The sequence below is a fragment of the Salmo trutta genome, chromosome 19 (genome assembly GCF_901001165.1).
Source record: "Salmo trutta chromosome 19, fSalTru1.1, whole genome shotgun sequence".
Lineage (NCBI taxonomy): Eukaryota > Metazoa > Chordata > Actinopteri > Salmoniformes > Salmonidae > Salmo > Salmo trutta.
The window spans coordinates 56226178-56250195 of NC_042975.1; the positions used below are offsets into that span (position 1 = coordinate 56226178).

The following is a 24018-nucleotide window of genomic DNA, read 5'->3' on the forward strand; positions in this document are numbered from 1 at the left end:
GCAGTAAGCAGGCTCCCCTGTATAACTGTGGCTCCTTCCACCTTCAAAGAATAGGCAAGAGGACCACCCATGGAGAATAATAAGACACTCAATTATTTATATTTATGCATCAACGCTATTTGTTTGTCCTTGTGTGCCTCGTCTGTTTTTCAGTGTAAAGTACTCTGCAGCCACTCCGTGTGGGACACCAGGTGAGGCCACACACAAATATTCCTGTTGAACACTGTCTCTTTAACTACCTTATTTGTTCAATAAGTCTCTCTCCTTCACTTCATCTCTCTCCCCCTTCTCCCTAAATCCTCTAGGTTATATTAGCTGTGTCGGTGAACCCCTCCAGCTTGTAAACTGCCTGACACAGAGGGCACAGCATAATCAGAGGTGAAAGGTCACTTGGTCAGGTCAACAGGAAGTATTATTAAAGAGATGTTTACATTGAAATACAGATAGAGATGTAGTAGTCCCAGAGTTAATGATCCAAGGTCAGTTTTGCATTTCACCTCCTGATGGTTATGATGACTGACAGTGTTGGGATTAAAATAACACAAGGCTTAATCATGCTCTTTCTCTCATCTGCAGGTACTGTATGTTTTGATGTGAGAGAGGATGCCAACTCCCAGTCCTGTCATTGCCACCTCACCTGCTCTAAGATAACTCACGGGCCTACTGGGTGCCCAAGGCTGGTTAGGAAACACCGCTAGACACTTATGTAATTGTGTTGACCTGAGAGAATATGAAGTTTAGTAGCACTATAATTCATTCATCATATGCTATCTTCCCTGCTCCTCAGTTCTTAACTCTTCCCCTTTGTCTTTTACACTCTCACACCTCTCTCCCAAACTTCTTTCTTCCTTTGTTTTTATAATGCACACCAGATGTGCATTGAAGTACAGATTGAACTTGTATTTATAATATCATATTACAATAATATGTATTATGCATGTACTATGTATTTATAACACTTGGATAATGAACTTCTTTCATTAAAGCTTTTCAAATTCTCTACTGGAATTGGTTCACATTCTCTACTGGTTGAAATTAAGTCTCATTTGATGACATGCTACACCTATCCTGTGTCCTCAGATCAGTGCAGATGAAGGAAATTAGATATGGAGATGAACCTGTTTTAGAGTATTTACATGACGCATAGGAAGTGTGGTGTAATTTTTTTTAAATTCTGGTTCTCTATATATATGAATTACAAATCAGCCTTTAACTAGTTAAATAATGTGTTGTAGTTCATTGCAGAGTTACAATGTGTAACCATTAATGTCCCAGGACCAGGATTGGTAAACACTGTTGAAGTGCATAATTGTAATACATGCATGCAGACAGCATCATTCACAGACTGGAGTTTGATACTCCTGATATTGGATATGATTGAAAAATAATGTCTCACAGGCATTCATACCTGAACCACACCTTTATTTGTCAAGGTAGAGTATATGATCAGTGAATATATTAAATGTACAGGCTACAATGTGGCGAACTCATGCTTGGTAATAACTACATGTATATACGACTTGCATCCTTGGCACAATAATATTCTATTCAATCCATAGGCTTCATTGATTCTATTCAGACTGTGTTGATGTCAATACAACCGGCTATGATAGCTGAGGTTCATAGCTAGCTAGCTAATATTGACACGATAATAATGACATGTAACAGTTATTTTCTGCAATTCTACTGTCAGACTGATGGATCTTACATGGACGTACCTGTAGTAAGTAGACCTACTGTCAGACTGATGGATCTGACATGGATGCTCCTGTACTAAGTGGACCTGCTGTCTGACTGATGGATCTTGCATGGATGTACCTGTGGACCTACTGTCAGGGCTGGTGCTTCTGATGGTCCTGGCATGGTTTCGAGGCCTGTTCAGAAATCTGTGCTCATGAATGTGCGGCGTCAAAGGACACTTTGATAATGAATAAAGTGGACTTCATAGCTTTTATTGATAAGGTTATCAATATGACTCAGGTTGTGGAAAGCAGAAATGCCAGGTTGAAGGTTATTGAGGAGATGGCAAAATAGATATTGGGGGTAACAGATGTTACTGTTGAAATGGTTGTTGACATGCTGAACAAACCTAAGGGTGGAGTGTTTCAGCATGATATAGATAAAGTTAAATGTGGTTGGAGGTTTGGAGGAGGGTGTGGAAGAAGTTAGGGATTTATTTGGTTTAGAATTTGTTCATGGTAGTACAGAATTGGGCAGACCATGATTGATCGTACATTCCAGCACAGTAGGTGGCGGAGTGCACTTAAACGATTGTTTACGGACCGCCATGATATCATAGAAGAATAATAATTATTATCATTATTATTAATATTATTCATTTGAACCGGGCGTGCGCACTGCGCTGTCACCGCCTGCGAAGCAACACCAACCCGTGTGCGTACTGAAAACAAGATTGATCCTGCCTGGTGATAGGACATATCCCAGCAAAAACCTTAACATTGTATCGCCTATTTAGATCACAGAACACGGACTTTGAGACAGATCATACATAGAAGGGTGAGTTGAGTTGATTTTATTATCTTGATAAAACGACGCGGTAATGATGACGATGTGGCTGCAGTTGTTTTGCGCTTCCCGTCTGTCTCAAAATGGCGGAGAGGCAGTTACAGCAACAACACACGGTTGGGAAATTGATTATTGTAGCTAAATCATGACATTCTATCTTACTCTGATACCTTTATCCAATGTTGTCTCGACGTGTAGTTTTAATCCATGACATTTGGAAACTTGGCTAGCATTCACATCGAGTTTGTTTACGTGGAACGTTAGCTTACTAAGATTTTAAACTTTAGTAGCTAACATAGCAAGTCAGCATAGCAATTAGCCACGGCTCAGTTGGTTCGACTTTAAATGGTCAGAATGCGGAATGATTGATTGAAATTACAGAACTATAGAATATAGTATAGGTTTATTACTTCTATTAGGTGACAATGTCATATTTGGTGAGAGGACTTGGGCAAGACAAAATGCTAACGAACCGTTTCAATTTTGGTCTTACTAGCTAACGTAACAAGCTGCATTCGTCAACTAGCTAACTGGCTGGAAGGGCGTATGTTGGTCATTGCTGCAACCTTGGATAGCCAATTCCCTCCATGCTAGATCATGTAGCTACCTACAGGTATATTGGCTTGTAAACCACCAATTTAAGTATCACCTTTGCTTTACTACCTGCGCCGATATTTAATCTAGCTAAGGTAAGGAGTTGTCTACTTGTGTAAACACTTTTGGAAAATGGCTAACTATAGTAACGTTAGCTAACTAGGGCGTTAACGATCTTGCGTGCCATTTGAGTTAAATTAGTAACATCACATTTCTGGTGTTGATTCCTCGAGCATATATACATGTCGATCAAGGCTTAAATGGGCTGAATGTTCAAAATAAATCCCATCGTTCATGTGATGAAACAGCTTGTTTGCCACCAGAATGTAAGCTAAACAGGGTGGAGTTTTCGCATTATGGTGTTTGTTTTGGCTGGTGTTTATTATGAATAACGTTACACAGATAAAGTGGTCTCTGGTTGTCTAGTGGCTGCTCTACATCGGACATTCGCTGGGTTTATATCTACATTTCGGTTCAGATAGCCAGTTAGCTAGCTTAACGTTATAACGTTAGATTCACGATTTGTGTTGTCAACAGTTAGCAAGCCAGAAGGGTATTTTCATGAGCCTTTATGGCAAAGACAACGTAGTTTGAGCTAGCTAGCTAACGTTAGCTGTCACTGGAGGGGACTCATAGAAAATAAAAAGTAACGTTAATGGCGTATTTCTGTAAGCAGAGGCCAATGTGAAAATGAATGGTGTATAAGGTCTGTGGTAAATGCATGCTTAGATCTTATACACATTGTTCTGAGATGCTCTTAAGCAGCTAATGTCACATTTTTTGAATTATGTAATCGGAACAAGCACATTACGTTTTAGTAATTTAGCAGACGCTCTTATCTACCTGCCGCATATAAAGGCGTCATAATTCATAAAGGTCATATTAACTGACTCGTAACTTCACAGAACAAGCCATATAAGATCTTCTAAGCCTGGGTTAACCTTAGACCCTATTTTTGGTGTTTATCCCCAAACCCCATTCCCCCATAGCTCTGGTTCATTCAGCCATTCCTAACTCATTTCTGTTTTTTAGGACTACAAGCTGGCGAGCTCTATTAGCCGAGTTTTGTTTTGCATGGCCCACCCGTTGGGTGGAGATTACCCTTGAGGACCAATTGAATGGTCTAAAATGCATTATTAACTGGCTAGTTTGAGCCCTGGATGCTGATTGGCTGACTGCCGTGGTATACCATGGGTATGACAAAAATATATTTTTACTGCTCTAATTACATTGGTAAACAGTTTATAATAGCAATAAGGCACCTCAGGGGTTTGTGGTATATGGCATATATACCACGGCTAAGGGCTGTGTCCAGGCACTCCACTATGTGTCGTGGCTAAGAACAGCACTTAGCCGTGGTATATTGGCCATATACCACACCCCCTCGTGCCTTATTGCTTAATTAACTCAGCAAACCTGGGGCACCGGGCCATGCAAAACGAACTCTCCCAATGCTGTCTTGACACAGCTGTTTGTGATGTGGGCTGACATTACCTAGTAAATAATCTCCCGTTGAACCCACTAACAATTCAACGTTTTGTTTTTTACCAACCATCAAGGTACATCTGATCTGAATTCTAGGTCATTATTTGCGTTTAAGCTAGTAGGCAGCTGTCATCCATGATTTGAGTGAGGGTGGAACGAACAGCGAGCAACAGGACATTAAAAACAACAATTAATGAGCCAGTGCTAAACTTCACTGTTTTTGTCAGTCTGCTATTATTAGTGCATATACAGTTGGGTCTGAAATTGACACGCTTAAAAAAGATGAGCAAACATTATAATTAAAATATTGAGCTATTATTTTATACAAATGCTCAGAGAATGAGATTTTGTTTAACTAATACTTTTTTTTTCTTTTCTCAAAGGTAGGTGTCAAAATGATTGACAACCATGTTTTAACACCTTTCAATACCTCACCTTGTGAGGATAATGACACAAAACATTTTAGAAAAAGGCTCTGAGTTGGAGAACACATTGGGAGAGAGCTAAAACCATTCCTCCATACAGAATCCTTCCAGATCCTTGATATCATTCATCTGCACTTATCATCTCCTCTTCATGTCTGAGATGGCCATTTGCAAAAATATAGATTTTTGTGGCCAATTAATTTCTTTGTGGATTTTGATGTGTGCTTGGGGTTGTCTTGCTGGAAGATCCACTTGTGGCCAAGTTTCAGCCACCTGGCAGAGGCAAACGTGTGTGTGTGTGTGTGTGTGTGTGTGTGTATATATACACACAAACACTGGGGCAAAAAAGTATTTAGTCAGCCACCAATTGTTCAAGTTCTCCCACTTAAAAAGATGAGAGGCCTGTAATTTTCATCATAGGTACACTTCAACTATGACAGACAAAATGAGAAAAAGAAATCCAGAAAATCACATTGTAGGATTTTTAATGAATTTATTTGCAAATTATGGTGGAAAATAAGTATTTGGTCACCTACAAACAAGCAAGATTTCTGTCTCTCACAGACCTGTAACTTCTTCTTTAAGAGGCTCCTCTGTCCTCATCAGGAGCATGCCCAGGCGTTGTAGGGAGGTCATACAGGCACGTGGAGGCCACACACACTACTGAGCCTCATTTTGACTTGTTTTAAGGACATTACATCAAAGTTGGATCAGCCTGTAGTGTGGTTTTGCACTTTAATTTTGAGTGACTCCAAATCCAGACCTCCATGGGTTGATAAATTGGATTTCCATTGATTCTTTTTGTGTGATTTTTGTTGTCAGCACATTCAAGTATGTAAAGAAAAAAGTATTTAAGATTATTTCTTTCATTCAGATCTAGGATGTGTTGTTTAAGTGTTCCTTTTATTTTTTTGAGCAGTATATTTTGTGTATATATGTATGCGTGTGTGTGTCTTTGTACTTGGTAAAGTTCATGATGCCATTTACCTTAACAAAGGTACCAGTGGAGGCAAAATAGCCCCATAACATAGTTCCACGACCATGTTTTACAGTAGGTATTAGTGATTGGGGCAAAAATGGATAGTTACATATCAGGTAGTGATGTTAATTGTTTAGCTGCAGGAAATGCATTTAACCGGTCATGCATATCAGGCTATAAATTCATTTGAGTAATTTAGTGGAATTAAATTGCCGCAGCATACAAAACCTACTTTGAGGAGCTGAATGGCCTATCACCTGTCAATCAGTGCTAGAGCAACTCCTCAAAAAGCTGGTAGTGGAGTGAAACGTGCTTTTATAAGCCCAGTCATTGTGCAACAAATAATTAAAAATTAAATTGCGTTTTAACTGTTTTGATGCCCACGATTTTAAAATGGTTAATGTTTTTATTTCACCATTGAACTCCATCGTCTATAGTCAACGGTAGGCAGGCTATCAGCGTGTCACCCACCACTTTACAATGTGAGGTTGAGGCTGTATAATTGTACTTCAAATAATGAGGAATGTCTTACCTTGCTTCAAAATAGCCTAGCCAAAATCCAACCATAGAAATGTAGAGGCAATTCTTTATAAAGACTACCTCATGTCATTAACCAGCATTTCTCTCCTATTCTATTGGTTTTCATAACTTTCATTCATTGTCCAGAACCCAAAGGCACAATCCTTGTCATATCAGCAACCCATACTAGTTGTTGCTGTTATATTCCCTCTCTAAGTTTCTAACAGAAATGTTAGTCTCTGTCAGATTAGGGCTGGGTGATATGGCCAAAATATCATATATATATATATGGTGTTTTTGAAATCTTTGACGGTATGACGGTATTTTATGTTTTTGATTAATAAAAGTTCAACATTTGCTTTGAGTAGTGCATGACCCTAGGGTGGCAACACACATATTCTAAATTATTTCAATGGGTCTTTCTCAGTTCTGATTTGTTTTATACTTTTCAGTTCAACTTCAACCTAAAACAATTTCCATCAATTTCTGCAGTTCCTGCAGCCATTTGAGATCATTTTCAGACTGCCACGATATGGGCAAAAATACTAGGCCTTATTTTTAATCAAATGTTGCAATTGCGATTTAGATCAAAACACTTGGGTGAACTTCTGGAATCATGGAAATAGAATGTTTATTATAATTCTATAGTTAGAATATAAATAATAGTGTGCACTTTGAATACAGTGTTTGACATGACAACTAATGAAAATGCCATGGATGAGTTATTGTGACAGGGTAGGAACCAATGTGATGTTCAGTGTTTCCTAGGGGACTCTATAATATTTGGCTACATTAAATCTTTATTCATATAGCCAACATATTCATGCTTCGCCTATTCCTTTTTCATTTAGAAGATAGTGTTGCACAAAAACATGCTGATTTTAGCCTCCACCAGTACTGGTATCAGGCTGTATTAGCTAGCTATCTTTGCTCTGACTCAGCTAACTAGCATTAGTGGCTAACACAATTTAGCTTAACTTGCTAAGAAAATACAAACTAGCTGTTTGAAACACAAACTAATATTGTAATTATGGAACATTTGTGGATTTATATTAAGATCAAAGTGGAAGCAACATTGTTGCATGTGCTGCATTGACCATGCAGACTGAACGAAAGTGTCTCGTGGTCAAGCAACAACAAATGCGCTCGTTGAGTGACAGGGACTAGGGAGAGAGGGAGCGAGAGAGAGGACTCAAGTAGCGGAGTAAACTATAAAATCACATTTAACAAACCAAACAAAACCCAAACCCGTCTGTGCATAAATACCACTATATAGTACAATACGGTACACCGCCCAGCCCGGTATACCGTGTTTTCCCACAAATTGCATTTTGGTAAATGTTTGAACATGTTTATTTAGCTGCTTCATTACAGCAGTTGCATGTTCAATAATGGGCTATAGAGTTTTTACTGTAAGACAAAGGGTGTGCTATTGTTGCATGTTTTCATTAAGCTCTTAATGAAAAATGTCAGTTACTTGTACAAGCATGCATAGTATTTTCTTTTGGTCACGTAATTTTGTTTGGACTTTTTTTTTTTAACAATATGTGACGGGTGAATGAGGGTCAGTGAGTCGGCAGCAAAATGCCGAAATGTGCATCCCTAATATCGGGATATTATTTTTGGCGATGTAGCGACAATATCGCGTTCAAAATGTTGAGCTAGTTGGCTGTACCTGCACCAAAGCTCCACTGTTGTTATTTCGTGGCTTGTTCTCAGTCTTTTTAAATAGGGAGCCAATTTGTTTTCAGCACATATTTCCATGACTGATCAAAACTCGAGCTTCAAATCACAAGCTTCCCCGCTTAGAGCACGCAGTTAGGTGCTGGTGGGTGAGGAGAGAAAGTGCTTTACCAAAGACGGTACAATATGAGGTTTAGAAACTCTGTGGCTTTACCTCCGAGTGTGTGTTGGAAACATGAGTGCTGTTAGTACTAACGACAGTGTGGTATATGGTGCCAAAGAAGGGCGCCTCTTCAGTGGTATGGCAGTATTTTGGCTCCAGGCAAACCAATGACAACCAAATGCAAGTTGTGTTAAAAGTACCTCAGATTTGTGGCGAGGACAAGAGGCAACACAACAAATTGATTCAATCATTTGAAGAATGGTGGTGGAAAAAAATGCCCAACAGCAGCAAAGCCCCTCGGCCACAACCAGCCACCTACGTCAAACAGGCATTGATTGCCGATGTGTTTTCAAGTATAATACCCTACCTAAAACATCCCGCAGACACATCAGAGGCTATCACATAACCAAATACATGGTTCCTATTTACAGTTGCAAAGACAGCTTCAAGAATATGATAAACAAGCTGGACAGGAGATACAAGATTCCATCTTGCACATATTTCTCCCAAGTCGCCATCCCAACACTGTATAACACAATTAAGGGAGAAGTTTAAACATGTCGCGTTGAATGACTGGACCAGACTCCAATGTTTTGGACACAGGCTGCACCTTGTAATCGGTAGGCTACGTGTTGCATGTTAAGGCATTTTGATATTCAATTTTAATGATTGAGCCTATTTATGCATATTTACAGAATCATAAGGCTATGGCTGCCTGAATAAATAAATAACTTAAGTTATTTAAGAACTCATAACGGTAAAATAGTATATAGGAACTCTTTATTCATTAATAAGTGCGGTGCTTATATTATATTTTGATAAATCTTGAAGAAGTTCCCACATATGCTGAGCACTTGTTGGTTGTGTAGCCAACCTGGTTGGCATGAAAATTAACCACGGGAAAAGCGTCCTCCATTTGCTATGTAAGTGCATAGATGACGTATTTTTTCCCGCTGCCCCTGTTTGGAGACAGCTGCATCAAAACAAATTTCACACATATATATTATTATTTAGTATATGTAAAGACGAGATTAAATCAAGAATAGTCTGATGGGTGACAATATTAGCCTATATTATCACTTATGGATGATGCCCAGCATAAGAAACAATGACTTTTTTGTGAGACTTCTTCGACTAATAGTCGCACACCTCATGTATCCTAGTCCATATGTTTTGATAAGGTTTGTATCGAAATTTAAGTGGCCAAATAACTTATTTAAAATGAAGCACATTAATCCGCTTTACATGGGTTGTAAAGCTTAATTAGCATACATAAGCAGCGCGTGAGTTTCACGTTTGGGGAAGATAATTTTCACCGTAAAAATTCACCTTTATAATAAAAGCATTACATGCATAATCGCATTTGGGTCACTTTTGATAATGGTGTTTTCTTGCTAATGGAACATTCACGCTTATAGCTTACTGCCATGTGCGCATTGCTGTGCTTATAATGTGAGGAAATAGCCTAATAGTTTAACAACATTTTAAGCTAAATGTTCTGATCTGTTGCGTGAGCCACATTGCGTAATTTTTTATTTTTTTTTATACTAGTATTTGTATTAATTTGGCATCTATCGCGTCCCACAACTGTCCCAGACTATGTGTGGAATATTATTTTTAGCATAGAATAGTTCAACTTTTGTACTATGGGGGATAGTAGATTAACATAGCTAGTTGTTGTTTGCTGATGAAAAGTGAATGTGGACAGTTCTCCCAATATCTTCAATATGCATCTCGGAATTGGTTAAGGTTGCGTCCCCGATGTGTCTGTCTTCATTTGTAGCCTGTGAGAAAGACTCGGACAGGTGATGGAGAGCTATATGAGTGAGACGCTCCGGCGCGTGCAGCGCTCAGGGAAAAGGGCACAACGCAGCACTCCGGGCCAAGGGCACAATTGCCACTGGACGCAAAAGGCATGGATTTTTTTTAGGGTGCATTACTGCTACACAGAGGGGATGCCGCCATGCAATTGATTGTCAAATTGTGAGTGAGAAACTGATAGTGTGTACGCCCTGCGCAAACAACAGCAGAGCTCATGCCTTTCAAGCTACTTTTTTCAAATCATCATTAGTTGCATCATGCAGCCTTACAATGTATTAAAAATCAAAACATGTAGAACAACTCAAGTTCCATTAACTCTAAATTAAGCATATAGGAGTACCTATTTCTTCGTTAACCGCTCAACACAGAATAGCCGCATGTGCACACTCCCTCAAATCATTTGGAGAAAATATTTATATTTTATTCAGCTTTGTTCAATTGTATTCTTCATACTATAAAATAATGCCACAGAATTCTAAGGAAATCTTACCTGCTAGATGTGTAGCCCGCAGCCATTTGGCATAGCCAGATCAGGACCTAACATAAGGGGCGGCAGGTAGCCTAGTGGTTAGAGCGTTAAACCAGTAACAGATGAAATCCCCGAGCTGACAAGGTAAAAATCTGTCGTTCTTAACTGATTTGCCTAGTTAAATAATGTGTTTTTGTTTTTACTCAGACTATGCTATTCTGTTCTATTCTTCTGAAAAGACTACATATTCTTCATATCATGTTTCTTTAGACCTGTCTAAAATAAATAATGGATTTATTGTGAAGGTTTAGGCTATATTACATGGATTTATTAGACTTTGGAACATTTTAAAAAGGTCTGCATCAGTGGCTTGTAGGCTATACGTTGAAGCCAGGAGATGCTAAATGTGTATGTTAATTAACCGTGAGACCGACCCGTTATTTGCTCGACAATCACCATCTGATGAAATGATTGCCACATCCCTAAACGGTGCACAATTTGAGCGAGTTCCTTCCTACAAATATCCTGGTATTTGGCTTGATACCAAACTGTAATTTAAAGAACATGTCACTGAGCTGGTGAAGAAGTTGAAGTTCAAGGTTTGTTTCTTTTACAGAAACCAAGCATGTCTGAATTTTCTTAATAGGAAATACATTGTCAAGGCCATTTATGTCTATTTTAGAATATGGGGATATTATCTACACTACATATACAAAAGTATGAGGGGACACCCCTTCAAATGACTGAATTCTGCTATTTCAGCCACTCCCTTTCCTGTCAGGTGTATAAAATCGAGCACACAGCCATGCAATCTCCTTAGACAAACATTGGCAGTAGAATGACCTTACTGGGGAGTTCATTAACTTTCAACATGGCACCGTGTCAAATCAGGTTTTATTTGTCTCATGCATCGAATACCACAGGTGGAGACCTTACTGTCATAGGATGCCACCTTTCCAACAAGTCACTTTGTTAAATGTATGCACTTCTAGAGCTGTCCCAGTCAAGTGCAAGTACTGTTATTGCTCTAGGAGCAAGAACAGCTCAGCCTCAAAGTGGTAGGCCACACAAGCTCACAGAACGGGACCGCCGATTGCTGAAGCTCGCAACATGTATAAAATTGTCTGTCCTAGGCTGCAACACTCAGTACCAAGTTCATAACTGCTTCTGGAAGTAACGGCAGTACAATAACTGTTTGTCAGGAGCTTCATGAAATGGATTTCCATGGCCGACCAGCCGCACACAAGTCTAAGATCACAATGCGCAATGCCAAGCGTCGGCTGGAGTGGTGTAAAGCTCACTGACATTGGACTCTGGAGCAGTGGAAACGCATTCTCTGGAGTGATGAATCACGCTTCCACATCTGGCAGTCCGATGGACGAATCTGGGTTTAGCGGATGCCAGGAGAACGCTACCTGCCCCAATGCATAGTCCCAACTGTGAAGTTTTGTGAAGCAGGAATAATGGTCTGGGGCTGTTTTTGATGGTTTGGGCTAGGCCCCTTAACTCCAGTGAAGGGAAATCTTAACGCTGTGCTTCCAACTTTGTGGCAACAGTTTGGGGAAGGCCTTTTCCTGTTTCTGCATAACAATGCCCCCATGCACAAAGCAAGGTCCATACAAAAATGGTTTGTTAAGATCGGTGTGAAAGAACTTGACTAGCATGCACAGAGCCCTGACCTCAACCCTATTGAACACCTCACCGACTGCAAGCCAGGCCTAATTTCCCAACATCAGTGCCCGACTTTACTAATGCTCTTGTGGCTGAATGGAAGCCAGTCCCCACAGCAATGTTCCAACATCTAGTGGAACGCCTTCCCAGAAGAGTGGAGGCTGTTATAGCAGCAAAGAGGGGACCAACTCCATATTAAGGCCCATGATTTTAGAATGAGATGTGTATCTGGCACAAGCTACATTCCTTGCCAAATGACAACCGTTTAATTACAAATTCTAAATCCAATAGTTGATTTGAAGTAGTAAAATGTGTTCCAACGAGCTGCAGTTTTGGAATAATTTCTTAGTCTATTTTCTGCTTAGGCTACTTTGCGAACTGCTTTTGCCATTCAGATTGGGTCAGCCTAGGCCAGTACATGAACAGTCAAATGCCCATCCCTTTGTGTGTGACCTAAATGTTGTCCAGTAATACTAGCCCTAGCTCCTCTCTAAGAACCCGGTGGTCTATACGGGCCTTGTGTGTCTGTGACTCTCTGGATGGTTTGGAGAGTTAGTCTCCTAGCTAAGTCTACTGTTGTATTACTTACTGTACGGTCTGGCTGTTGTGTATGATGTAGTTAACAGAATGAGAGATGGACAGGAGACAAGTAACTGGCTAAGACCTACCTTGAGATCTGTGGGGCATGCTACGTGAACTTTTGGTGCAAAACTGAAAGTTTGACTGGACTGCATTAGTTATTCACGTGTTCACTGATACAGTTCATTCAGAAAGTATTCACACCACTCTTGATTTTTCCAAATTTTTAGTTGTTACAAAGTGAGATTAAAATGGATTTAATTGTAAAAAAAATGATCAGCGATCTACACAAAATACTCCAATGTAAAAAATTTGTTTTAAATATGTCCACAGTTTCGGCCCCCCCCTTAGGTTCTCTGGCAGGCTATTCCAGAGGCTGTGGGCATAATAACTAAATCATCTCACACTTTCTTTTTTTTGTTACATTTGTTCCCAGGTGTGGATAAAAACACTGGTGGGCTAGCACTGCTAGCGTTAGACTGCTCTGTTTTCACAATGGCTAGCAGCTCACTGTGTTGCAGAATCCGTACCAATACAAACTTTACCTATGATTAAAAATGCTGTTCATTGACTACAGCTCAGCATTTAACACCATAGTACCCTCCAAATTTGTCATTAAGCTCGAGACCCTGGGTCTCGACCCCGCCCTGTCCAATTGGGTCCTAGACTTTCTGATGGGACGCCCCCAGGTGGTGAGGGTCGGAAACATCTCCACCCCGCTGATCCTCAACACAAGGGTGCGTTCTCAGCCCTCTCCTGTACTCCCTGTTCACCCATGACTGCTTGGCCATGCACGCCTCCAACTCAATCATCAAGTTTGCAGACGACACTACAGTGTTAGGCTTGATTACCAACAATGATGAGACAGCCTACAAGGAGGACGTGAGGGCCCTCGGAGTGTGGTGTCAGGAAAATAACCTCGCACTCAACGTCAAAAAAACAAAGGAGATGATCGTGGACTTCAGGAAACATCAGAGGGAGCACGGCCTATTCACATCGAGGGGACAGTAGTGGTGGAAAGTTTTAAGTTCCTCTGCGTACACTTCACGGACAAACAGAAATTGTCCACCCACACAGACAGCGTGGTGAAGAAGGCATAACAGCGCCTCTTCAACCTCAGGAGGCTGAAGAAATTTGTCTCGTCACCAAAAACACTCAACTTTTATAGATGCACATTCGAGAGCATCCTGTCGGGCTGTATCACCGCCTGGTACGGCAACTGCTCCGCCCACAACTGTAAGGCTCTCCAGAGGGTAGTGAGGTCTGCACAACGCATCACCGGGTGCAAACTACCTGCCCTCCAGGACAACTACATCACCCGATGTCACAGGAAGGTCAAAAAGATCTTCAAGGACAACAACTACCCGAGACACTGCCTGTTCACCCCGCTATCATCCAGAAGGCGAGGTCAGTACAGGTGCATCAAAGCTGGGACCGAGAGACTGAAAAACAGCTTCTATCTCAAGGCCATCAGACTGTTAAACAGCCATCACTGACATTGAGTGGCTGCTGCCAACATACTGACTCAAATCTCGAGCCACTTTAATAATTAATTATTGGATGTAATAGATGTATCACTAGTCACTTTCAACAATGCCACTTTATATAATGATTACATACCCTACATTACTCATCTCATATGTACAGTTGTCGGAAGTTTACATACACTTAGGTTGGAGTAATTTTTCCAACAATTGTTTACAGACAGATTATTTCACTTATAATTCACTGTATCACAATTCCAGTGTGTCAGAAGTTTACATACACTAAGTTGACTGCCTTTAAACAGCTTGGAAAATTCCAGAAATTGATGTCATGTCATGGTTTAGAAGCGTAATTGACATCATTTGAGTCTATTGGAGGTGTGCCTGTGGATGTATTTCAAGGCCTACCTTCAAACTCAGTGCCTCTTTGCTTGACATTATGGGAAACTACAAAGAAATCAGCCAAGACCTTTGTTCATCTGTACAAACAATAGTACGCAAGTATAAACCCCATGGGAACACGCAACCGTCATACCGCACAGGAAGGAGACGCGTTCTGTCTCCTAGAGATGGACGTACTTTGGTGCAAAAAGTGCAAATCAATCCCAGAACAACAGCAAAGGACATTGTGAAGATGCTGGAGGAAACGGGTACAAAAGCATCTATGTCCACAGTAAAACGAGTCCTATATCGACATAACCTGAAAGGCTGCTCAGCAAGGAAGAAGCCACTGCACCATAACCGCCATAAAAAAGCCAGACTACGGTTTGCAACTGCACATGGGGACAAAGATTGTTATTTTTGGAGAAATGTCCTCTGGTCTGATGAAACAAAAATAGAACTGTTTGGCCATAATGACCATCATTATGTTAGGAGGATAAAGGGGGAGGCTTGCAAGCCGAAGAACACCATCCCAACCGTGAAGTACGGGGTGCAGCATCATGTTGTGGGGGTGCTTTGCTGCACGAGGGACTGGTGCACTTCACAAAATAGATGGCTACATGAGGAAGGAAAATGATGTGGATATATTGAAGCAACATCTCAAGACATCAGTCAGGAAGTTAAAGCTTGGTTGCAAATGGGTCTTCCAAATGGACAATGACCCCAAGCGTACTTCTAAGGTTGTGACAAAATGGCTTAAGGACAACGAAGTCAAGGTATTGGAGTGGCCATCACAAAGCCCTGACCTCAAGCCTATAGAAAATTAGTGGGCAGAACTGAAAAAGCCTGTGCGAGCAAGTAGACCTACAAACCTGACTCAGTTATACTAGTTCTGTCAGGAGGAATGGGCCAACATTCACCCAAGTTATTGTGGAAGGCTACCCGAAATGTTTGACCGAAGTTAAACAATTTAAAGGCAATGCTACCAAATACTAATTGAGTGTATGTAAACTTCTGACCCACTGGGAATGTGATGAAAGATATAAAAGCTGAAATAAATCATTCTCTCCACTATTATTCTGACATTTCACATTCTTAAAATAAAGTGGTGATCCTAACTGACCTAAGACTGGGAATTTTTACTCCGATTAAATGTCAGGAATTGTGAAAAACTGAGTCGAAATGTATTTGGATAAGGTGTATGTAAACTTCCGACTTCAACTGTAAACTCAGCAAAAAAGAAACATCCTCTCACTGTCAACTGCGTGTTTTTTCAGTAAACTTAACGTGTAAATATTGAACATAAGATTCAACAACTGAGACATAAACTGAACAAGTTCCACAGACATGTGACTAACAGAAATTGAATAATGGGTACCTGAACAAAGAGGGGGTCAAAATCAAAAGTAGCAGTCAGTATCTGGTGTGGCCACCAGCTGTATTAAGTACTGCAGTGCATCTCCTCCTCATGGACTGCACCAGATTTGCCAGTTCTTGCTGTGAGATGTTACCCCACTCTTCCACCAAGGCACCTGCAAGTTCCTGGACTTTTCTGGGGGGAATGGCCCTAGCCCTCACCCTCCGATCCAACAGGTCCCAGACGTGCTCAATGGGATTGAGACCCGGGCTCTTCGCTGGCCATGGCAGAACATTGACATTCCTGTCTTGCAGGAAATCAGGAACAGAACGAGCATTATGGCTGGTGGCATTGTCATGTTGGAGGGTCATGTCAGGATGAGCCTGCAGGAAGGGTACCACATGAGGGAGGAGGATGTCTTCCCTGTAACGCACTGTGTTGAGATTGCCTGCAATGACAACAAGCTCAGTCCGATGATGCTGTTACACACTGCCCCAGACCATGACGGACCCTCCACCTCCAATTCGATCCTGCTTCAGAGTACAGGCCTTGTTGTAACGCTCATTCCTTCAACAATAAACGTGAATCCGACCATCACCCCTGGTGAGACAAAACCGCGAATCGTTCAGTGAAGAGCACTTTTTGCCAGTCCTGTCTGGTCCAGCAACGGTGGGTTTGTGCCCATAGGTGACGTTGTTGCCGGTGATGTCTGGTGAGGACCTGCCTTACAACAGGCCTACACGCCCTCAGTCCAGCCTCTCTGACTATTGCGGACAGTCTGAGCACTGATGGAGGGGTTGTGCGTTCCTGGTGTTACTCTGGCAGTTGTTGTTGCCATCCTGTACCTGTCCCGCAGGTGTGATGTTCGGATGTACCGATCCTGTGCAGGTTTTTGTTTCACGTGGTCTGCCACTGCGAGGACGATCAGCTGTCCGTCCTATCTCCCTGTAGCGCTGTCTTAGGTGTCTCACAGTACGGACATTTCTTGCAATTTATTGACCTAGCCACATCTGCAGTTCTCATGCCTCCTTGCGGCATGCCTAAAGCACGTTCATGCAGATGAGCAGGGACCCTGTGCATCTTTCTTTTGGTGTTTTTCAGAGTCAGTAGAAAGGCCTCTTTAGTGTCCTAAGTTTTCAGAACTGTGACCTTAATTGCCTATCGTCTGTAAGCTGTTGGTGTCTTAACGACCGTTCCACAGGTGCATGTTCATTAATTGTTTATGGTTCATTGAACAAGCATGGGAAACAGTGTTTAACCTCTGGGCTAGGTGGCACCAAATCGTCCCACCTACGTAACAGCCAGTTGAATCCTGTGGCGCGATTTTCAAAACGTTTGAAACGCTATTACTTCAATTTCTCAAACATATGACTATTTTACAGCTATTTAAAGACAAGACTCTCGTTAATCTAACCACACTGTCTGATTTCAAAAAGGCTTTACAACGAAAGCAAAACATTAGATTATGTCAGCAGAGTACCCAGCCAGAAATAATCAGACACCCATTTTTCAAGCTAGCATATAATGTCACAAAAACCCAAACCACAGCTAAATGCAGCACTAACCTTTGATGATCTTCATCAGATGACACACCTAGGACATTATGTTATACAATACATGCATGTCTGTTCAATCAAGTTCATATTTATATAAAAAAACAGCTTTTACATTAGCATGTGACATTCAGAAAAAGCATACCCGGGGAATTTACTAACAATTTACTAAATTACTCACGATAAACGTTCACAAAAAGCATAACAATTATTTTAAGAATTATAGATACAGAACTCCTCTATGCACTCGATATGTCCGATTTTAAAATAGCTTTTCGGATGAAGCACATTTTGCAATATTCTAAGTACATAGCCCAGCCATCACGGGCTAGCTATTTAGACACCCGGCAAGTTTAGCCTTCATCAAAATCATATTTCCTATAAGAAAAATGGTCTTACCTTTCCTGTTCTTCGTCAGAATGCACTCCCAGGACTTCTACTTCAATAACAAATGTAGGTTTGGTCCCAAATAATCCATCGTTATGTTCCATCAGCGACGTTTTGTTCGTGCGTTCTAGACACTATCAGAATGGTGAATCACGGTCGTGCGCATAACGTGACAAAAAAATTCGAAATATTCCATTAACGTACTTCGAAGCATGTCAACCGCTGTTTAAAATCAATTTTTATGCAATTTATCTCGTAGAAAAGCGATAATATTCCGACCGGGAATCTGCCTGTCTGTAAACAGAGGGAAAAACAAAAAGACGGGGGCGGACAGTGCATGAGCATCAAGTCCTTTGTCCTCTGATAGACCACTTAGCAAAAGCGCTCCTGTGTTTCAGCCAGGGCTTTGAATTACGTCATTCAGGTTTTTTCCGGGCTCTGAGACCCCATTGGAGACGTGGGAAGTGTCACGTAACAGCAGAGATCCTAAGTTTTTGGAAGAGATGTCAAAGAAAGCAAATAAATGGTCAAACAGGCCACTTCCTGTAAAGGAATCTCTCAGGTTTTTGCCTGCCAAATGAGTTCTGTTATACTCACAGACACCATTCAAACAGTTTTAGAAACTTTAGGGTGTTTTCTATCCATATATAATAAGTATATGCATATTCTAGTTACTGGGTAGGATTAGTAACCAGATTAAATCGGGTACGTTTTTTATCCGGCCGTGTAAATACTGCCCCCTAGCCCCAACAAGTTAAACCCTTGACAATGGAGATCTGTGAAGTTATTTGGATTTTTATGAATTACCTTTGAAAGACAGGGTCTTGTTAAAGCGACGTTTCTTTTTTTGCCGAGTTTATATAGCACTATTAGCCTAAACCTTTTCCACACCTGTCAGTCCAGACTGAGAGGAGCAGTGAGCCTTGCCATTAGGCAGAATGGCAGATATCAGTCATTGTTTGTGTACCGTGTTCATTTCTTATCTGTAATTGTTTTTCCGTCAACAACAGTACATTTTTGTCTTTCTCTTCCACTCTCCCTCTACCTCTGTTTTGCTTTTCTCCCCCATGTTTTATGTCTGCCTCTGTCTCTCTCTCTTTCTGTGTCTGTCTGTCTTTTGTGGAATACCAGTTATAGTTTCTGAGGGTTGAAGTCTGAACGACTGACCGAGGGACCTGAGAACCCCCCCTACACCATCTCACCCTGTCTCACCCGCCTCCCCCAGAGGGAGAGAGCAGCCACTACAGCCAACATGGTGCTGTCACAGAGACAACGAGACGAACTGTAAGTACACACACACACTAGTGATATGTGGGGGCGGGGATCGATAGTTACATATCGCAATATTATTTTGGACGATATTACATTGATACTTTGACTCAAAGTATCGATTTGTAATGCTAGGTAGCATTAGCTAGCGATAGCTGGCTCTACATTTGCCAAAACGCCAATATTTTTCATCCTATGGTTTGTTCTAAATCTTTTTAAACAGTGCGGCAACATGTTTTCCGCACTTTTATTTCCTTGACTGCTCAAAACTAATTTTGTCATGCTCTTTTTTTTCTCTGCAGCAGGAATATAGTGAGCAATATGTTTGGAACATCAGATCGCAATAAAATCTCAGTATCAAATCGCAATACATATCGTATACACATCATTTTGTGAGGTCCCTGGCAATTCCCAGCCCCAGTGTGTGTGTGTGTGTGTTAGGATGTTTTCACACTTGATCCCTTTCAGACATTTTTTTTTACTTAGTGCGGTTTGCTTAATTTTTAGTGCAGTTTGAACACTCCAAAGGAACTCGGACCCCTCAAAAGAGCCCCCGAAGCGAACAGGTTTTTTGAGTTCTCTCTTTTGTGGCACCAATGTGAGGGTTGATGGCAGGATAAAAGGTGTTGCAGTACTCTGGTAGTTGGTCTGGGAATTGTGACATGCGAGCTTGGGGAGCTTTGCATTAACATTGTCCTAAAAAAGGGAACCGGAGGTGGTCTCAGTTTGCTTCAGGGGCTCATTTGAGGGGTTTGAGTTCCATTTAAGCGAACCGCACTGAGTCACAAAAATTAGCTGAAAGAGAACACGTGTGAAAACACCCTTAGATGGGCAATTATTTCACTACCCTTAGATGGGAAATTATTTCACGATTTAAATAATATCATTTGTTTTTCGGATATCCGGATAGTTGAAATTCCAAACTATTTGCTCTAGTCTCTTGACCAATCAGAATGATGCTTAAAAAGGCCACAACAGCAAACAATGCACACTTGTTTTTAGGGTAATATTCTGGTAGTTTTGGGTTAACAGTAGCCTACGCTAAAAACAGTGAAAAGTCTGATGTTCGCCATCATAAAACTGATATCAGATTATTATTATTTTTTGAGTGTTTTTTTTTGCCTTGATCTGTGTCAGGTCTTGTGGACCCTCGGTTGGTACGCGCCTGTAGGCTAATTTGAAGTGGGGAAAATAGCATATGGTTGTCAGGGCTGACCGGAGGGCTAAATGCGCTATGATATTAAAATGTATTTTCTTGTAAAACCAGGGGAGAATGACAGCCCCCTCTCATTGAAGCCATGAAGGTTAATGTCGACCGGGGAACTGCAGGCTGTTTTCAGAAATCTGTATCCCAGGGCTGTACGCTGAACCTTTTTTGCAAGGTGTGCAAAGAAATTTAGGCACACAGTGAAAAATATTTGACCAGGATTGAGGGAAAGATGAACGGAGCAAAGTCCTTGATGAAAACCTTCTCAGGACCTCAGACTGGGGGTCAAGATTCACCTTCCAACAAGACAACGACCCTAAGCACACAGCCAAGACAACGCAGGAGTGGCTTCGGGACAAGTCTCTGAATGTCCTTGAGTGGCCCAGCCAGAGCCCGGGCTTGAACCCGATCAAACATCTCTGGAGAGACCTGAAAATAGCTGTGCAGCGATGCTCCCCATCCAACCTGATAGAGCCTGACAGGATCTGCAGAGAAGAATGGGAGAAACTCCCCAAATACAGGTGTGCCAAGCTTGTAATGTCATAACAAGAAGACTCAAGGCTGTAATCGCTGCCAAAGGTGCTTCAACAAAGCACTGAGTAAAGGGTCTGAATAGTTATGTAAATGTGACACACACACCACATTCTCTCTGAAAAGATTGTGCACACACACTCTCACACTCCCATTCTCTCCCTCTCTCCGACACTCACACATATTACAATTCTCCGACAGCCATTTGAGGAGTGCTGATGATGTCAGTGATTTTTTGTTGTTGTTGCTGCTCATAGAAAATGTAGCCCTCATCAGAGAATGGAAACAGGCTGCCACTCAGACATACAACTCTGTGTGTGCGCGCATGCGGTTTTGGTCGTGTTGGTCGATCTGCTTCTCCTGAGTGTCGCCATGTTTCCATGACAACCATAAACACACCATCTGTGATTCAATTCTCAGTGTCGTTTTCCTAGAGGAAACATATCACTGGACATCACACTCGAGCACACACACCCACTTTCACTGCAGCACAGCTTCTGCCAGACAGACAGGGTGTGGTCTCGTTCTGTCTTAAGGTGGAACTGCGATTTCTCTTAAGGTGGAACTGCTGATATCATTCAAGGATACATTTAGCAATAAGTCATCACAGAAAACACTGACTCAATAAAACATGCTAGGTTGAAACTGGAATGGTGCACTAACTCAATGTACGTTACAGATGACGGTTACATACCTTTTTATGAAGACTCTGAAAATCTTGCAATATTATGTGCGTGTTAACACCTTACTTCTTAGAAATTGGCCTAATATGGATAGGGCTATATTGAAATGTTTCTAACAGAATAACTTTAAAAAGCATATGCATGACCATGGTAGCAATTAAAATAACGCTTTTACAAGGGTTTGAGTGAGAGGTCTAACTGGTGTCTCCAAGTGGTCACACACCCCTCCAAACTGTGCACAGTTCCTTTTGACTCAAGGAAATGGGTGCTTTCTTTTAGCTCTCCTAGCTTTGCTGTTGAGGAACTGAAGCAAGCACACTTGCAGTTTTTTTGTTTGGAATACAGCCCTGTGTCCACACCCTAACACAATTACTGTTGTTCGCGCAATCTCAAAAAGTTCCTTTATAAATCCCATTCTGGGGGTCAGGTGTGCATAACTTGAATCCAACATGGATTGTTAAAAAATCTGATCTTCGTGTTAGGCTTTCAGAAGGCACTTCAGACAAACGGATTGTAATTTTGGTGCGCGTAGAATGCAATCATGAGTGCTTTCAAGTGCGTGTTCCACAGCAGATGTTCGTCACAATATGACAAACAGGCTCATTCTGTTCAGGACAACCCAGGGTGTCACGCATGTCATCCTTGTAACTGTGGATCAAACATGGCAGTCATAAATATTTGATAATGAAAATGTGAAGTGCACATTTGGACTCAAGGGTCCAAATGTGACATCAAAGCAGTGTTATAATACTCAATGTTTCCCTCACTCAGACAACAAATGTGCAAAAGTAGCCCAATTAGCGAGAGGGATGGAGGCGTCTTGTCACGCGTGTTGCTCAACTTTATAATGGTTGTCAGTCAAAACTTCTACAGCTCTGTGAAGCGGAGAACCTGAGCCCTGATGTTATGTATAGCATGTGTCTACAGCCAATGCGTTCCAATTTAGAGGCTTATAAAAGACAATCTGCCTTTTAACAGGTTTACGGGATGATGGGCTATGAGTGGAAAGGACTACCAGATCTGTTGTTTTCTCTTCCTCTCTCTGACTCTCTCTGTGTGTTAGAAACCGAGCAATAGCAGACTACCTACGCTCCAATGGCTATGAGGAAGCCTACTCCACCTTCAAGAAAGAGGCTGAATTAGATATGGTAAGAGCACACACACTAACTAACCCCACAACTTCCCGATTTGCAACACTGACCTATTATTTTATTTCCTCACAACAATTTTATATTTCCATTTCTGTCTCCCCTCTCTTCCACAGAATGAGGAGTTAGATAAGAAGTACGCTGGTCTTTTGGAAAAGAAATGGACCTCTGTCATCAGATTACAGAAGAAGGTGATTGTTGATGTCACGTTTGTGGTGTTATGGTATTTGATGTGTATGTCAGTTGACTGTGACTGTTTGTATGTGTGAACAGTGCATTCGGAAAGTATTCAGACACGGGATGCACTGATATTACATTTTTGGCCGATACCAATATCTGATATGTTCCTTGCCAAAAAAAACAGATACCGATATTAAACAGTTTAGCGGCCTTTTAAGCATTCTAGTTAAGTTAAATAGTTGAAACACACACACACCAAAAAGTTATTTTGTTGGCATTTACGCAGGTCCCCATTACCAGTAAAACATAATCAAAACCTATTTCATTCATTTACTTGCTGTGCTGTTTTGTTGTTCAGTCTTTTAATTCTCAACCAGGATTTCATCATACATGTCAAGCAGTGAAGATTCAGCTCTGTCCGTGGCCTCTTCTGTCGTGGGTCCTCTTCAGTGCGCACTGTCACTGTGTCCGTTTCCATCTTGTCCAGCTGTGTCTAACATTTCACGTAAACCCTGTTTCTTGTCTGCATTGAAGTAGCGGCCCTTGTACCTAGCATCGAGCATGGTGGCGACACAGTAAAGAGGCTCAGAGAGAATGCCACCAAATCGCTTGTTCACAGCCACAAGTAGAGTACCTTTGCAAGTTTTAATTCCACGGTCTGTGTCGGCAGTTTAGTTGAGCAGGCGTTTCAATGCCATGACAGAGGGTATCACATCTGTTGCAGACACAGTTGATGAGCTTATTTCTTGAGTCAGTTGTTCAAATGGAGCTAGGAGTGTGGTCATGTTTCAAACATGTTCTCAAATTCCATTGAAATGGCAGCAGTGGTATGAGAACCAGCACATTCTTGAGCATGCAATGCTGTTTTCCATATTACGAAATCCTCGTCGACCCACTGTGCTGTCAGACTCCGCATGCTCATGG

The 24018-nt window shown here is 41.4% G+C and overlaps 1 protein-coding gene across 2 annotated transcripts in view; it reads left to right on the forward strand.

The window, feature by feature from the left end:
• Positions 1–2342: 2342 nt before the first annotated feature.
• The window catches only part of LOC115155024 (lissencephaly-1 homolog B), a 47288-nt gene continuing 25612 nt past the window's right edge, over positions 2343–24018 (forward strand). Inside the window, exons 1-4 of one of the 2 annotated variants that reach the window (XM_029701812.1) lie at positions 2343–2517; positions 19208–19360; positions 22830–22914; positions 23031–23105. In XM_029701812.1, coding sequence (XP_029557672.1) covers positions 19329–19360; positions 22830–22914; positions 23031–23105 — 192 coding nt within the window. In that variant the 5' untranslated portion in view covers positions 2343–2517; positions 19208–19328. Of the gene's footprint in view, positions 2518–2549; positions 2643–19207; positions 19361–22829; positions 22915–23030; positions 23106–24018 lie in introns of those variants that run through there. The other variant, XM_029701813.1, reaches the window with a different exon arrangement.